Here is an 18,302-nt window from a genome sequence, read left to right on the forward strand (position 1 = left end):
GTTTAATTATGTCTGTGGCATGTGAATGGTGTTTTTCTGCTCAACATAGGCCACAAATCCCTCAAATGAATAACTTAAGTTATTTTTTTCCCCTTCTGATCACTTAAGTGATCTTTAATCTTTGTTCCTTATTTAATTTCAGACCACAGTAAATGATATTTGTAGTAAACGTGACAAAAAAGATGGCTGTTTTGAAATGGTGCGTAAGATCAGGGGGTGTTTCGCAAAGCAGGATTTCTCAGTTTAGCCAGATAACCTAAGCCCAAAGTCAAGCCTGTCCTAATGGGAAAAGTGCTGAGGGGCATTCTTATTTCACAGTCCTCATCTTTGGGCTAAAGTTGTCTGGCAAATTAAGAAATCCTGCTTTGTGGCACGCCTCCCAGTTTATGGAACAGATGAGTGCACATCCATTTATAACAATATTATTTAACGATTTAAAAATTTTAATTATACTTTCAATGTTTAATTTAGATCCAAAGCATTCTATCCAAACACATAAAAGCAAAAAGTAGTAAATGATGTCTTTATCTGAAAAACTACATGCTATAAAGCCAGTCATTTCTAATGCTACTAGATGACAAACACCGAATGTAAAAATTCAGCCTCAGTCATGGACACTTCATATAACTTAAGGTGCTCAGTTTTTATTTGCTTTGAAGATTGAGCAAAATGGAAAACTCAAGTCAAGCTCAGGCTTTATTTTTAATGTAAACATACATTTCCATCACAATGTAGGTAAATAACACTGCAAGTGTGTAAGAGCTACCGATTGCTTAAATGTACTTTTGGCAGTCCAGGAAGATTATAATTTGTCCAGGAAGTTGTCTAAAGCTGGGATTCCCTCCTTCAGGCCTTTACGCTTACGGGTCTCGGCCACGACCTGGGCAGGCCTGCTGTTGGCATCGTAGGGGTCTCCAGGCAGAATCTGCCAGTGGTCAAACACACACTGAGGAAAGGCCTGGCCACCTGTATTGGACCTCAGGTCAGCTGTGAAACCTGGACAGAGGAGTCAAGTATTAACCATAGTCTGGAATTGCCAATGCTACACCACATAGCTGCTTCAAGAATGCCCCCTGCTAGTCTGGAATTACCTCTACATGGCACATTTTAGTGTTTTCCCTGTTCATTAGCAATTGCAGTACATTTTAATAATGAATTTATTTTTATTTAAAAGATGAACTTACCAAATGATTCATTTACAGGGAGATATGCCTTCACGACAAAGATAGGCGTCCCTGCCACTTGAGACTCCTCAAAGACATGGCCTCTTTTCCTGTTCAGGACACCATAGATACCACCCACAACCTGCTCTGGACACTAGGGCGTACACAGGTGAGGAAATGTTTTAGATTCAAGTTTGAGTAGAAAGTTTATTAGGTACAGCTACCTTGGACCTACACTCATTGGCCATTTTATCAGAAACACCTATCCTATAGGTGCACTGTTCCCCATCTATTACTACACAGTTTGTCAGCCATCCTCTACCCCATACATCAGTGGAAAGGGACAACCATGGGACCACCAATGACCAGATATTATTTGGGTGGGGAACCTTCTCAGCACAGCAGTGACACCAGCATTTTATAGGCATGTTAGTGTGTCGTTGGTATGAGTGTATCAGGTATAGCTACGTTGCTGGGGTGTGTAAACACTGTGTACATTTACTGGCTACTTTATTAGAAACATACTTTGTTGTTTTACCTTGTAGGTGCAATAGTTAGTCATCTTGTCTGTTATCAGTGGTCAGACTCTGACCACAAGATCAGTGCTGACTGGCTGGTGGTCCGTTCTCAAAACAGCAGTGACACTGCTGGACTAGTACACTAATGCCAGCCCAACACAGTAGGCCATTGCCACAATGCCACTAACGTGTTGGCATCATTGCTGTGCTGAGAATAGCAACGGATGGACTACAGTCAGTCATTGTACTTAAAAAGTGCATCTGTATTGTCGGCGTATGTAATAAAATGGTCTTAATAACTGTAGCTACAAGGCAGATGTAGCTAATAAACGGGCAGCTTAGTGTTGTTATAGCAAAAGAGTTGACCATAGACTTAGTCATGTCAATCACTGAGGATGCTAAACTTACTTGAATCTCCACCAGGTAAATGGGTTCCATCAGTCTGGGCTGTGCGGTCAGCACAGAAGCGTACAGAACCCTTCGGGCTGTAGGAATGATCTGACCGCCTCCTCTGTGAATGGCATCAGCATGCAGGGTGACATCATGGATGTCAAATCGCACTGCCCTCATGTTCTCCTCGCAAAGTGCTCCCTAAAGAGGTAAACGGAACTGTGTTTTAAGTCTTTCTGGTTATTTCAATCATTATGATATGACCTAAACGTTTCGTAATATTTGCAAAAGCTCCAAGGAGATGCACATGATCCAAATTGTGAAATCACTAAAATGCAAACTATGTGCAGTTGCGTATGCAGGCACTAACCCAACTACTGTGCACACCAATGCTAAACCCTAGTCTACCTTAAGCTGAGTGCACACTACTCCATTTTAGTTCTGATAATCCAGTCCAATACACACGAGATCTGCAACCTCTAATCACACCCGTCACTGATGCTTGTAAAGTGTGGGCAGTTCAGACATCTGTACATTTTTGCTATGAGTCTATCACCACATCAATTTGGGCCATCAATTCATCAAATGCATCAATTCTAAAGGCTGTGATGTGATTCTATTTATCTAACACACATGCATTGATGCATATTGTGAAATATAAATTTTGTTTTGTTTTCAGAGCAGTTTGGGGAAAAGAAATCCCCTTTTCCCACATTTATGTGGGCAAAGCTGAAAGATTACAGATGCTTAATGATCTTTTTAAGATGAGTTCATCTCAGAATTTTTACAAATAGAAATTTTGATTGTATGTCGAAATTTAAGTATCACACAATACTGAATTACTGAAATCATGTTATACGTAACATGGTGAGGTCTAAGGGTTTTCCCCCAACATTTTCAAGTATTTTATTCACCTCCTTGGTTGCCCACTGGAAACCAGCTACCACACTGTCCTTGATCTCATTCAGATACTGCACTCCCTTTGTGATATCCACAAGGATGTTGGGTCCCGTTCCATCTGGTCCGAAGCACCATATTTTACGGGCCTCAGCAACCTCCCACTCATACTTCTCAGCCAGGTAGCGAGCTCTTTGTTTAAGCTCCTGCCTAGCAGTAACATCACCCTTATCAACGTCCTCGGCCAAGCCATCTGGGAGGGGCCGAGCCTTCATGTACAGACGGTTGTGCTTGTTGGGAGACTTGGACAAGCAGACTTGATCCGAATCATCGCTCACTGTTTCACGATATGACACCACTGGATCTGATTTCTGTGAACAAAGTTATTAAGCAGTCAAGAACAGTTATTCACTGTTTGGAAATATACTATGTGGCCAAATGTTTGTGGACACCTGCTCATCCAACGTTTCTTCCAATGTCAGGAGTATTAAAAAGGAGTTTGTCCCCTTCTCCTCTTCGGGGAAGAATTTACATTAATTGTTGAAACATTTCTGTGAGGATTTGATTGCATTCAGCAGTGGGAGCACTAGTGAGATCAGGTATTGGTGTTGGATGATTAGTTACGGTTTAGTGCTGGGGGGCTTCATACCCCTTTAGCCTATGCTTGGCATTGGACATGATGACCTTAGGCTCTTGTGCTGCTGCTCCAGAGCGTCCTGTTCTATTGTCAGTGCTTTTCTATGAAGACTATACAAGCTGTGTGCGCATTTGCACTCCTGTGCTCCAGTGAGCACACCTTAATGCAGCTGAATTCACTAATAAGAAGGGGTGTCCACAAAGCTTTTGGACATATAGGGTATGTCATTGCTATAGCTGTTGACACCTAAACCACTATTAAATGTTTTTTAATATGTTTAAAACCTTTTGGTCTTAAAAGAATACTCTAGCATTTGTCAACCAAATGCTTATCTGCCCCATCTGTATTCTATGGGGTATTACCACACAGATAATAAAAAAAAACAGAAACTTTTGTGACTCAAAGCATAATTCAGAATTCCCTGTAGGTTATTAACCAAGAGATCATTTTTTTTAACAATTCACATTGGACATTGACGAACTTTTTACCATTAGCAATCTGGTTTCCGTCTGAATTGGACAATTATCGTGAAAAAATATTCAAACAGCCCCCAATTATTACCCCGAAAAAGCTTGTAGTTTTTCTGAAGTTCCTTCCACTTTAATATTCATTGTCAGAAAGCATTTTTTTTTGTCTTTAAGCTGGGAAATTTGCTCCAAAGAATATTACGGTACCACTACAAGAGGCTAGTAGTCATGTTTACAACGAATGTAGCAATGATCAAATTTTTCGTTTTGGCCAGAGTGTCCCTTTAGGGCAGTGGTCGCCAACCCTGGTCTTGGAGATCTACCTCCCTGCAAAGTGTAGTTCCAAACACAATGTGCCACACCTGCTCTAACTGATTTACTTTGGCTGGATTAGATGCATTAGTGTTCAGTGAGGGAGAACAGCATGTTAGGGGCAGGTTGGAACTACAGGAACGTAGATCTTCAGGAAGAGGTTTGGTGACCACTGCTTTAAGGCAATAACTAAACCTAATCTACCCTAGATGCCAACACATAAATACAAGTGCAAGTGATGATAATTAACCAGACTTGGCTTTTCAAAGCATAAACAAAAAGGATAACTGGCTATGTTAAAATAGAGTGGTACCAAGGCACTAGCCATGCGGACACAGTTATGATGCATGTTTTCTCAAGATTATATGTGTATAATAAACAAGCTGACCAATGTATTGTTTTGTTTAACTTAAAACATTGACTTAATTATATTTAACACTTTAACACAGTTTCTGCTTTTAATTATTTGACTTTATAGAATCTGACAATTGAGAACTAACCATCAAATATGACAGTCAGTAAAGCACAATCATTTAAAACTATTGCATAATATAAAATTATACTGGATGATATCAGTGGCTCCTTAAAATTAGTGGTATCAGTGACAAAATGTTCATTTGTTTGGGACCTAATAATAATAAAACTGAATTTATCAGCTTTACCTTCAGGGGAATACAAGCATGATCTTCTTCAAGATCTTTTAGGCAGATTTCCAGATGCAGCTCTCCTGCCCCAGCCACAATGTGCTCACCTGACTCTTCAATGATGCACTGGCGAAACATAAAGAAACTCATACATTAATGGCTAAACAACCATATTAGTTTTAGTTGCAAGTAAACAAGTAAGTTTAGGTCAATCACAATTTATCAATCCAATCACAGCTGTCAGTGCTTACCTGAACCATGGGGTCAGACTTGGCCAAGCGTTTAAGGCCTTCTACCAGCTTTGGAAGATCAGCTGGGTTTTTGGCCTCCACAGCCACTCTCACTACAGGGCTAACACTGAACTTCATCACTCGCATGTTGTGAGCTTGCTCATAGGTGGTGATGGTACCAGTCTTCACCAAAAACTGATCAACCCCAACCAGTCCAACGATGTTCCCACAGGGCACATCTTCAATGGGTTCAACATAGCGGCCCATCATAAGGATAGTTCTGGAGAGACGTAATAAAAAAAAATATATAAAATATATATCTTTTTTTGTATTTTCAAGATACTGTGCTATATGCAATGGAATGTAACAGACCTTTGAATTGGCTTCAAGTATAAGTCCTCCTTCTTCCCTGGCGTATAGTTTGGGCCCATGATACGCACCTTCTGCCCAGTGGCCACAACACCAGAGAAAACACGACCAAAGGCGTAGAATCTACCCTTGTCACTAGTTGGTACCATTTTGGAGACATACATCATCAGTGGAGCTTTAGGGTCACAGTTCTTGATGCCTGTGAAGGTCACATGTCAGAGAAAGTTTACACATTGTTTCAGATTTAGCTGATACGTTGCGAAGTGAGTTTTCAACAAATTCTTAAATTGATATCACCTTTAAAATGAAATGCATAATAATATGTTGCACCATTTAACTATTAGAATTCACAGTTTTCTACAATGATAACAAAACCCTATAGTAAATTTATATTAAAGAAGCATTCTGGCCTAAAACTAGCAAAAGTGTCTTGCAATAGTGTCTTTATTCAATATAAAATGGCTGCCAGAGCCAAGTTTTTTACCCTTTCAGCCAGAGAAAAGAAGCCAGACTGAGGTAATGTATCCAGATAGACAGCTACCTTGCTAACTTAAGCTTTTAGCTTGTTCGCCTCCTCATCTGGTGGGTCATTTCTATTGTTGGAGTAATGCATTCTTGCCAACATAGTGACAGTTACTACAGTTATACAGTTGCAATAAGCTGTTCAGCTTCCTAGCAGTAACTTTAAATATCTACCTTCCTTCCGCATTTACCTGCTAAGAAAAGAAACAAAACAACATTTCCAAACAACTGGGCCCCCAAAAATCCACCCTAAGGCAGTAATAGTTTTTGAAAGGTTCCCACCAGCTTTAAGATATGTCATCAAAAGGAAGTTTTCCAAATCTTTAAACTAGAAAATCTCACTCGAGATAATACTGCAGCACTGCTAAGGAAGTGAGCAGGCATGTTTACAACAGATGGGGCAATGGTTACATTTTTCATTTTGGCCAGAGCGCCCCATCTCACTCATTGATCATTGAAACTAGTACTTTCTGCACTGTAGCCCCCAAAATTACTGAGCCTCAGGATTTGCTGAGCCTGGAATTTTAAGGGGCTAAATATAATTAATTATTAGTGAAATAACATGTACACCATTCAGTTTTAGGGTTGTATAGTGGTTTTAATTCTCATAATATTGTAACTAACCCATGGCTGACTCGTCATCTCCTGGGCCTTCATACAGCAGCTCACAGCGGTACCTCTGGGCTGTTACAGGTGAAGGTAGATGGATGGTAATCATCTGAAGCAAAGCATCACCTGCAGGCAACCAGCGGCGCATCACAGCCTGGACACATAAAAAAGCAACACATATAATTATAACTGTACAGGTGCAAATTATTCAAAAGCCTCCATGTGCTATTGCTTATCATAAGTAATGGAGGACTAAAAGGATTAAGTCAGTTCACCTTAAGCAATGGTTTCCCTTCCTTCTCCTTGTCCTCAGCATCAAGCTTTACGTTCAGTTTGTCAATCAGTTTCTGGGTCTCCTCTTTCTTGAAGTTCATGATGGCATCGAAAACCTTTTCAAAAATATTAATAATGTTGATTTTGCAGGAGTAAATGCTTGTAATGTGTCTTAATGAAGATTTGTTTTTCATCTGAGGTCATTAATGTAATATTCAATTTTCAAGACAGTTCCTCCACGATTTATGTCTAAATAAATTTTCAACTTTCTAGTTGTTCTACCTCTGTTTCTGCTGTTTTTCTGTGCAAGTACTGTGATGTAAGCATTGTTACAGTAAGCGTTATGAGTATTGTAAAGACCTATTTGTTTTAGTGGAATAGTAAGACAATGATCGTATGACTGGTCTAGACAAAGCCCAGATCGAACAGTGTACACCCTCGCTCTCTTCTGAGGGGCTCTATTTGCCATCCTTGACGGAAATCGTTGTCAGCAATCAAAATTAGTCATCTGGGTGCATCTAGTCAGAGTAAAGTGGGTGGAGAGGGGGCAAGGCTTAAGCTATGCACACATTCATGCTCAAATTACTGTATTTTCCTAAAGTCTCTTATGAGTCTTAGTGGCTGTTTTGGAGCTTACCAGCAGGCATTGAAAAAGCTCTACTTGACAGCTTTTATTTATCTAAGCCAAATGAATCTGTGTAGTATGTAATTACACTGATGAACATTAGGACCAACTGTCTAATGAGCTGTTGGTTCTCCACGGGCCACCACAAAAGCTCTAACCACTGAGGCATGGACTCTACAAGACCTCTGAAGGTCTCCTGTGGTATCTGGCACAAAGACGTTAGGTGCAGATCATTTAAGTCCTGTAAGATGCTAGGAGGAGCTGCCATGGATTGGATTTGTTGTTCCAACACATCCCACAGATCAATCAGATAGAGGTCTGGAGAATTTGTAGGCCAAGGAAGAACCTTCAACTCTTTGTCAGGTTCCTCAAACCATTCCTAAACAATGTGTGGAGCATGGCAGGGTGCATTTTCCTGAAAGAGGCCACTGCCATTGGAAAATACCATTGCCATAAAGGTAGTTCTGTTCCCTGATGGTGTACCTGGTCCACAGCAATGTTTGGGTAAGTGGCACTTGTAAAATTGACATTCACATGAATGTCCAGACCCAGCATAACATTGTCTAAAGCATCACATTCCTCCACTGGCTTGTCTTCTTCTCACAGTGCATCCTGGTGCCATCACTGGCCCAGGTAAACAGCACTAACAGACCGTTCATCCATGTGACACAAAAGAAAAAGGGCCTCATTGGACCAGGCGACCTTCTCCATTGTTCCAAGGTACAGTTCCGACACTCAAATGCACATTGTAGGTGCTTTTGATGGACAGGGATTAGCATTATTACGCCAGAAGAAGGTCTCTGCTGTCAGGGCCCTACAAACTCAAGCTCCTACAGTTGGACAGTGGAGCTTTCAGTGAGACCGTGTTCTTTGGTCAGATGATACCAAAATAGAGGTTTTTGGCAACAAACACAACAAACACAAAGATAGCCATGCAGAAAAGTCCCTCATCTCCACTGTGAAGTATGGTGATTGATCTGTGATAGTGTGGGGCTGTTTTTCTTCCAAAGGCTCTGGACAATTTATTCAGATACATGATATCACAGACTCCATTAAGTACCAGCAGAGATAAAATCAAAAACTAAACTGGGCTAGAGTTTGGATCTTCCAGCAGGACAATGATCTAAAATCTTAAAATCAACACCGTTCACTGACCACAAAATTAAGGTTTTGCCATGACCACCCCAGTCCGCTGACCTAAACCCCATAGAAAACCTGTGGGCTGAGCTGAAGAGGAGAGTGTATGGAGGAATAGTCTCAGATCCTTTTCCATGTGTTCTCCAGTCTCATTAAGCAGTGTATGAGATGACTCAGAGCTGGTGCAAAGGGAGGCTGCACATAGTATTAAATGAAGGGGTGCTAATAACTGTGGCACACATTGATTTGAGAAAAATATTTGTTTTCTGGTACAATTTAGTTTTTTGTTTTCAATCATTGTACTTCAAAAACTGTTTGTTTTGTTAATATTTTGATTGAAAGATCAAATCGATAAGCAATAAAGAATGTTTTTTACAGCCTGTTTTGCTCATGTTTACCAAGAGTGCCAATATTTGTGGATGGCTCTATACATTAAATAAGTGTTATAAATGTGTTATGTGCTGGTATTCCATGTAGTTTCAGGGTTATATACATGGAATGAATATGCAACAAATGGGGGTAGATACATGTTTACAGTACTTGAAGCACAGCCTAGTCACCTGTCAATCAAGTTTTTTAATGAAATTACTGTACAAATGACTTTTTATTTTGAAGTGACTGCAATTGTGGGATATAAGGTTGGCACAGCTGCTGTAATGCACACCTTGAAAATTGGATCCAGGACAAGTTGGCAGAAAGTGCGAGGGAGCTTTTTGCCCTCTGCATTAGTTGCTGTTTTACTAAATTTTCCATTGGAAGGGTCAAAATACCTGAGAAGTTGAAGACAAAAAATTGGATTACACAGAAAAAAGCCTTAATGTATTTTTTAAAAGCTAGTGCACCAAATATTAAACTTTAATAATTTGATTTCATATGTTCAGTGGAATCCCTCTGCTGCACTTACTTGTCTCCCCAAAGCTTCTTCATCATCTCCTCCACCTTCTTAGAACGCTCTGCAGGGCTGGTTTCTGCTTTTTTCTTTTCACCTTTGGCAGCAAACTTGGCCACATACATCTCAGCGAACTGCTTCAGGTGAAAGCCCAGCCATGGAGGCCTGAACCAAATCCTACTGTACCAACAACAGGATCCACCTGGAAATATAATACAGTATAAAGCTTGCTTATATTATGTTCTAAGATCTGTTTTTACCTTTAAATTTAGTAAATTATTTAAGTAGTACATTATTGAGTTTACTTTCCACTATATTGGAATCATCTTTACAAATTTCAGAGTGACAGTTTTACATAAATGAATCACATGAAAGAACCAATACAATTATTGGACTGATAGCATCTTATTTGCGGGCAGCTCTGCTGCAAGTAGTTTAAACCCAGGCTTCAGATCAAGTTGATTTTTACCATAATATTGCCCATTGGTCCATGCTCTCCTTCTCCATAGGTTGAAATGATGACGTTGACATTCTCCACGATGCGCTGGAAGGTCTGGAACAGCTCATCTGGTTCCAGCTGCAACTCAAGCAAGGCACGATCCATCTTGTTCATCATTAAGACGGGTTTGATGCGTTCTGCAATGGCCTGCCTCAAAACGGTTTCAGTCTGCACACACACACCTGTAGAACACATTTAAACACGCAACTTACGTAACATAAATAAACCAATAAATAAGTTTAACATATAGTTCTGAAAGAATATTTTAGTGGAAGTAATAGGACAAAAGATTTGTCAGAAAGTTATGTTGTGATTATGAAACAGTCAAGGCAATAGACATTGTATTAAAGGGCCCATATTGAACTTTTTTCTGGTATTCCACATCTTACATATATGTTGCTTTATGTACTACAAACCAAAACTAGGAATTCATTTATACATGACCAATTTCCAATCTCTCTTTATCACTTACAATAAAACAGGCTGTTTTTGTCACTGTGCTTTTAAGGCTGACGTACACTGCCTTGCAAAAGTATTCAATTCTCTTAAAAATAATCAGAATCATCTGGATTACAACTGAAAACTAAGCCATGCTCACAACGAATGCAAGTACAATCTGACTGGCGAAAAAAGGCCAGTTCACTTGAATGGGAAAGAACGTGAAAGCTCAAAAAATCAATTTGCAATTTCCAATGGCATTAAATTTTGCTTTGCACCAAGTTCATCAAGGTGAACTTTAACCCCACAAATTCAAGTTCAGGTTTGCTGGATGATGCTTGTGGACAGGCAACAGGTTCTTAATTAACCTGAGATCTGGGCTGTAGCTTGGCCATAACAGAACATTCACCTTTTTGATTTTCAAACACTTTGATGTGTTTTTTTTCTACAGTAATGGTGGCTTTCTAGCCACCCTGCCATACAGGCCAGTTTTAGCAGAGCTCTTAATATTGTTGACTGGTGCACCTTCACTCCAGTCTCAGCCACTGAACTCTGTAGCTCCTTCAAAGTGATTGTTGGCCTCTCTGTGGCTTCCCTAATGTCTCCTTCTTGAGTTTTGAAGGACGGCCTCATCCGGGCAGTGCCTTTTTTTCAGTTAGTAATTCTGTCCCAGAATATTTCCTTACATAAAACCAATATCACTTTAAATTCATTCATTTTGAGGGTCAATAATTTAAAATAAAATATGACAGCACAAAATATCAATCATTTGTAATCCAAACCGATCTGATAACTTGTAAGGGAGTTGAATACTTTTGCAGGGTACTGTATGTAAATTATCTCAGTTTTGATTGGTTGCACTGTGTTGTACCTCGCTAAGAAAGAAGTCCAGGCTCAAATGTACAGATCAAATTGTTTGTCACAATGTCCTCCCTTCTAAGAGAAATGGATTGGTCTAGTTTGGTTCCACGTCTCATGGAGTCTCATTGTACTTCCTATATACACCTGTTGTTAGTAGTCTCAGTTGTTTGTGTGTTTATAACCCATTTGTTTGTGTCTAGCATTTGTGAGGTCCTGCTGTCTATCCTACAGACAATCTGAGCACAGGCTTTGCTGAGATCTCTACTAAAACCCAACTACACAGGTGATATTACTGGGGTGTTTTGCTCAGGGTAATATCTGAGCAGCAAAAGATATTAAGGAAATCTATTTTTGATTTTTCTTTACTGTGGCTCGTCTAGCTTGTTCTGTAGACTGAGGTCAACGCCAGGCTCCCCGAATCATAAGCCTCTGGTATGCCCCCCAAGTCTCACAATCTGGTGATCGTGACCTCTGTCCCCTACAGTCTTAATGAAATATCTGACCTTCTGAGATGGTCGTCCTGGTCGGGTCCTACAAAATTTAGTCAAGGCCTAAGGCCAGTTTCCTGACCTAATGGCAAGTAAGTCAAGGTATCTGAAACTGTCCAGTGCAAGCATCTTAGTTTTGTCTCACGACCCTATTCCAGACCTCAAGCCAACCCAGCACTCTTGTTCTTTGCCTTGGATTGCTCCTATCCAGTCTCCAGCCCTCACTACCCCATCAAGTTGCAAGCTACTGTTTCTGTTGTCTTCCCTACTGTTATCCCTGATACTATGTCTGTGTTGAGTCCTGGCCCAGCTACAGCACTTTAGAGAACAATTCCACATTGTTGCTGGCCTCAGATGGTTCCTCTGATTCTGTTGCAGCACTGATCTCAGACTCATCTTCAAACAGTTTTCCAGCCCCAGCTTTGACTCAGTTGTCCAGAGACTCCCAGCACCTCTCCTCCATCACTTCTGTCTTTACTGTGTCCCTGTCAAGCCTCAAGTTCTTACTGTTAGAACCGTCTGTGGATGTCCCATTTCATGGTCCCTGTTCTAGAAGATTCACTTGCTCCTCCACTTGCTCCTCTGGCCGACCTTGCCAATAACCCTCTCACTTTGGCAATCATAACTACTGGGCAACACTGAAGGGATTGTTCCTCTCTACTTCCAGCTTTGATCTAGAGCCTCATTTCACTAACTATGTAAACCTGTTTGTAATTGGTAGTCTCATTTGTCTGTGTATTTGTTCTCCTCTATTTGTGTCTAGTTGTTTGCAAGGTCTTCCCATTCCTTATACTGTATTTCCATGATCTAGTTTGTGGTATTTTCTGGCTTTTTGTCATGCCCTGGTCTTGCTCTTGGTTCTGTCCTTGCTGTCATAGCCTGTGTTTGGGCCCTGATTTTCTGTATTTTCTGGGTATGTCAACTCTGCTGAGGTGTTTCCTGACCCCTGGATGTAACATGAGTTGTAGTTCTTGCAAGAGCCAGTTCTATAAAATGTCTACTCAGCACTTGAGCGTTGCAGTAACAACATTCCTTATTACTGCAGTGTAAATGGGCAGAGTGAACTGCTGATTTGTGGTTGTGACATTGCAACCAATGATGAGTTTAAACTATTTGACTAAGAAATACATCATGGTATGGAAGAAAAACATGCTATGATTTCCTGTTCTTGCTGTCTTTAGAGTGTAAGGTTGTGGAAATAATCGTGTTATCTTGTTAATTATCTTGTTCATGTTACAGTTCACTCTGCATGTTGTATGGTTGTGTTCTGAAAATGTATTATACATTTATGCCTTCCATGTCATATCAACCACTTGACTGTGGAAAGAATTAACTCTCAGGACCTATCTACATAAACTGTTGAAGTTGAAGCTTGAAAAAATGCATATGCATACAAATCCTATTTCAAAAAAAAAAGCAAGGATAATTTTTTTCCATGATATGGGCCCTTTAAGATACATTCCTGTGTGACTTTGGGTGACCCTTTTAACTTCAACCTGCTGAAGGCATGCACTGTCATACCTGAAACACAGTCTACTACTACGAGAGCCCCATCTGTAACTCTCAGAGCTGCCGTCACCTCGGACGAGAAGTCCACGTGACCAGGAGAGTCGATCAGGTTTATGAGAAAACCACACCCATCCTTGCATTGCTTGATGAAGGCCAAGTCATTCTCGCTGAGCTCGTAGTACAGAGAGATAGCTCTGCATTGAAGATAATACATAACGGCTTTTAAAATATATGGATTCTACCTTTTTTTTTAATGACTTGGACATTCAAATATGTCGTGGAGACACTGGAAGCACCACCAAGCTACCAGCCAAAAAACATGAGATGACTGTTTTTAAAAAGTAGGTTATTTTTGCTGACATTTGAGGGGAAATGCTATTAGGAATCCTCCTGGGAACTTCACTAAGACTAAAATACAATGTGAGACTATTTTTCATGACATCATTAAATAGATAAGGGGCAGATTTACTAAAGTTCTGTGCTGTCGCAAATTCCATTTTGGCATTAAAAAGTGACTGTCATGATTTACTAAATAGGCACATCAACATTTTAGCACCCATAATAAGAAGGATAGTTGCTGCTCTCTTGTGCTTTTGTCTCACTGCATATGCATTTATAGGAATTTCCCTCTGAAAGTGCAAAATACTGGGAGGAGATTATTATAATGAATCACCAGCTCCAATTAATGCATTGTTTAACGCCTGTTGAAAGTGTGTCTTATTTCTGGCACTTACATGGCTGCCATTGTTTCTGGTCAGAGAAAAGAGAATCGAGAATGCCTATCATGTCATATTATTCTTAATGAAATAATTTTAGTAAAACCATGTTTTAAACTGCTATTTCCTTATACTTCTGATATGTTTTACAACAATATCAAAGTGCCTTGAAAGCAGGTTTTGCCTAAATAATGATTTGTCAGTCTTCTTGTCTTGGCTCTGTAATTTGCTCTGCATGCTGTAGCAGAGATGTAACAGCCTTTGATGCGCTACACATAGCTAAGACGTTCCCAAACAACCAGGATGCACGCTGTGAAATTAAACATGGATTTTACAATATCAAACAGTTTCCAAAGGCATTCAAGTTCCAGACACAGAAACAGAAAGTCCACATAATTGCTTATTTTCTCCTATTTCCTTTTATTTTCTCTTATTTTCTTATATTCCGCTGGTCATATGTTAAGTATATAGTGGGCCTGTGTTCATTTGCATTGACACTCTTCATAGAAAACCTGCTAAACTGACCACCGCCATCAGCACAAAGTGCTGGCAGACTGTCTGCAATTAGTCCCTATTTTAGTAAATCTGCCCCAAAGAAAGCAGATATTGTAAAACTGAATGAACAGTGTTGACTTTAAAACCAGTATGAATACTTACGTTGACTTGATGGTGATGCACCTTTCCTGTTCATCTTTTCTTGTGTCGGTGAACCTGGTCTCACCAGCTCGTGCAGAAGCAATGATACCTGCCTTGCACACAAGGGAGTCAGTGAGAGTCGATTTTCCGTGGTCCACATGGGCGATCACGGACATGTTCCTGATGTTGGACTTCTTGTCCATGATCTCCCTGATCTGGTCTACTGTAAAGTTCACCTGGGAAAAGGAGAGCAGCTTGTATTTAGATTCTGTTAGGTTCACAGTGGCAAAACTCAAGGAATTCATCATGACATCAAGTACTATGTAGATTTCAGACGGTATTATATTTCTTATATTTCCAAATCAATAAAAACACTGTTGTATGGCTGAGGAAACACTGGGTACATGGTTCAAACATGAGTACAAATTTAAAATATATATTTATATTATTTTAATTTCCATTAGAAACTTCAGTGTGAAAACGTACTATATAAATAAAATAAGTCTTAAGAGCTGGATATAAGGGGCAACAACACTACACTACCAAAGGCATCTGTAACTGTAGCTAAAGGGCGAAAACAGAGTGAATACAAGGCAATATCATGAATGAAGGCCCACTCTTACAAAGCAGATCCAGAAAGCTTAGACAGTGACAGTCACTTTCACAATTAATTAGCAAACACTATATAATTTTTATATATCCTTATTTAACTTTTAACATTGACACTGTACATCTGATTTGGCTGTATTGCTGAGTTTGCTTTTGAACCAGTTGGACAGCGTAACAGCTAGTCAGCTAGCATGTTATTGTTAGCCAGAAGCAATTCAGAAGTGACAAACCAGCAACACTTTAAAACTAACTTTAATCAAAAGGTAGAATTACCTAACCACATTCATTTGCTTATAAGTTCACAGCGCCCCCTGACTCGGCGCCAGACCTTGAGGGCAAAACCATAAGCCATAAAAAGTGGGAACGTCTAATAGACAATTGTGTTGAGGTAAAAAAATTTATATCTATTTCCTTATTATTACACAGATATTACAACTAAATATAACTTCAATTTTTTCAGTTTTAGTGAGTTCACCCCCAGCTTCTATTTTTTGGGAGACTCGCTTTCAGTTTTTCAAAGAAATCTGCAGGGATGTTTTTCCACACCTCCAAAGTTCAGTCTTAGAAATTGGTTGCATTTTCTGATTCTCATGATCCAAATAATCACAACTACAACTTACAAAAAGACTCATACATCCATTGTCCATTTCCTTTTCTCAGTAACAGCTTCTTGACAGCTGGACATTCTTTCAGACCCACAGCGCTTAGTTGTTCTCTCACATCAGAAGGATGGACAGAAACACGTGGATTTTTTCAGATCTTAAGCAAGAGTGGAGCTTGATTTTCTGCTCTCTTTCAAAGATGAAAGTACTGTAGCGTTCCCCACGATTAGACACAGCATTCACACAAGTCATGGTGCTTTATTCTCCAGCTGTTGTTGGCCACAGCTACGCTGTACACAAGTGGAGTTCACTCTTTACTACTCAGCTCACGTCTGACTCTCTTGCTTTTTCCGCTCCCACACATATCCCCCTGGGTGGACCTAGCCTCACCCCTTCACAATAAGAGTCCTTAGCAGAAAAACTCTGTGAATGAATGCTGAAGAAATAATTAAGAAAAAATAGTTATTTTCCATTGACTTTGCCTTTCCTTATGCAAGTGTATTATAACTTGTACCTATTGGAAAATTAAATAATGTAAGTGCACTCTCAGATTTTTGCACAGTACTGTATTTTTCAAGCAAACATACTTAGGAGGAGGCCACTATTAGCCAGTTCTGATTTGACTATTGTTTTTTTAGGAGGGTTGGTACCCTCACCCCCACCCCCTCCCCTTAAATCAACGCACATGAGCCAGGAAAACGTGAGTGGGTGAGTTTCAAGTTCATGAGTTGCTTTGCTTCTAAAAATGGCTTCATTAGATCCTGCAGTCCTGAATGATGAACCAGCAGTATTTATCCTGCTACATGCCGCTATATGCTATTTGCTTCAGTCAGCTTTTTAATAGCTCCCATTTTTGTCACATTATTATATCATATCCCACGACTGCACAGTGTAGCCGCAGAATTTCTGCGTTATTTGTTCCCCACCTGTATTGCGACATGCCTCGCCTTCTGCGCTATGATTGGCCCGTGACAGATGGACTGTGTGGAAACAAACTACTAGCATCGCGCACGAGGCCGTTTAAGCTCCAGCCTCTAACCAATCCTTGCGCAAAGCTAGTTCCTAGCCAGCCAATCTCGTCCAAGGAGGCGGGGTTAGTCGGAATACAGGTGGGAAAAAACAGCGCCGTATCTAGCTCGGCCATGCACACAGAGGCTGTGCCAACAGACTTGGTGGGGGGCGATATGAGGTGATGAACAGTTTTGCCCCCTTGCAGAAACACAAACACATGTAAGAAGACTTATTTTACCACTAGCACACATCAAACTACTCAACAATAAGCTCCTCTTGCTCAATCTAAGGCCATGAAAGTTTAATGAACACGGTGGGCGTGATCACGGTGCTATTTATAACGGAGGAGCTGGGGAGGGGAGGGGGGGGCGTTATTCCAATTTCTGTGTCTCCCGAAAATAACGCAGCACTTGTACTTAAAGGAAGCGTTCAGCTTTCGCCCGAACGCAGGTCTCTCTGCGTTACCACAGCTCAGTCATGATGAAGCTAAATGTGTTACCCATTCGACAGACACGGTTATTAGCCTTTATTAGCCTGAAAACACGGCAGAGACACATCTCTTAATATCTGTGCGTCACAGTCCTCAGTGCTGCGGCACTCGGCAAAATATCAGGCTCAAGTTCTCTGCCTATATGGCCAGTTTCTTATTCGAATTTTGCCGTTCCACCTTAAATGGTGCAGCAGTTACAGTCTGGTTCCTCAGAATTTAACCACCGCACCATTTAAGGTGGAACGGCAACATTCGAACAAGAAGCTGGCGAATAATAAGCAGACCCCATCTTCCTCAAAATGTCAGGTTCAAGTTGAAAACGAGACAAATCTCTCAAGCAGGTTGTCATTACGTCACTGACATAAAATCAAACTAGAAAATAAATAACGCCGGTAAATCCTGTCAGTCCGCGGCGCCGCTAAACACAGCACATAGCAGTGTTATTAAGATTATTATTCCGTCGTTTTTAGGGGGGGTGGTTGGCGTCATGTCGTGGCTCGTTCGTGCAGTGAAATGTCTCACCATGTTGGCGAGTTTTCTCCGGCTGTGAGACGCGGCCTCTCTGCGGCTCCTCTGCTGCTGCTGCTCCGCTCTGCTGGAGGACTTTGGGGGGAAAGAGGGAGAGAGTGACGTCGAGTCTTAGTTTATGCTGCGACAGGCAGCACTGTGGAGTCATGTGGAAGGAGTCATATGGGTCCCACCGAGCCGGACAGGCTACCTGAGGCTGTGGAGAAATAGGGGTTTGCTGAGAGAAGAAAAAA

The 18,302-nt window shown here is 40.6% G+C and overlaps 1 protein-coding gene across 1 annotated transcript; it reads right to left on the reverse strand.

Moving 5' to 3' along the window:
- Positions 1-678: 678 nt before the first annotated feature.
- Positions 679-18,164, reverse strand: eef2l2 (eukaryotic translation elongation factor 2, like 2). Its single transcript, XM_036599181.1, is given in 16 exon segments — positions 679-996; positions 1,185-1,317; positions 2,090-2,272; positions 2,986-3,339; positions 5,047-5,154; positions 5,280-5,538; positions 5,631-5,826; positions 6,774-6,912; positions 7,034-7,147; positions 9,458-9,563; positions 9,698-9,824; positions 9,827-9,884; positions 10,152-10,363; positions 13,490-13,671; positions 14,851-15,065; positions 18,064-18,164. Coding segments are annotated over 16 exon segments (2,583 nt in total). The 5' UTR covers positions 18,067-18,164; the 3' UTR covers positions 679-802.
- Positions 18,165-18,302: the final 138 nt, after the last annotated feature.

This window comes from Colossoma macropomum, unplaced genomic scaffold (assembly GCF_904425465.1).
Source record: "Colossoma macropomum unplaced genomic scaffold, Colossoma_macropomum, whole genome shotgun sequence".
NCBI lineage: Eukaryota > Metazoa > Chordata > Actinopteri > Characiformes > Serrasalmidae > Colossoma > Colossoma macropomum.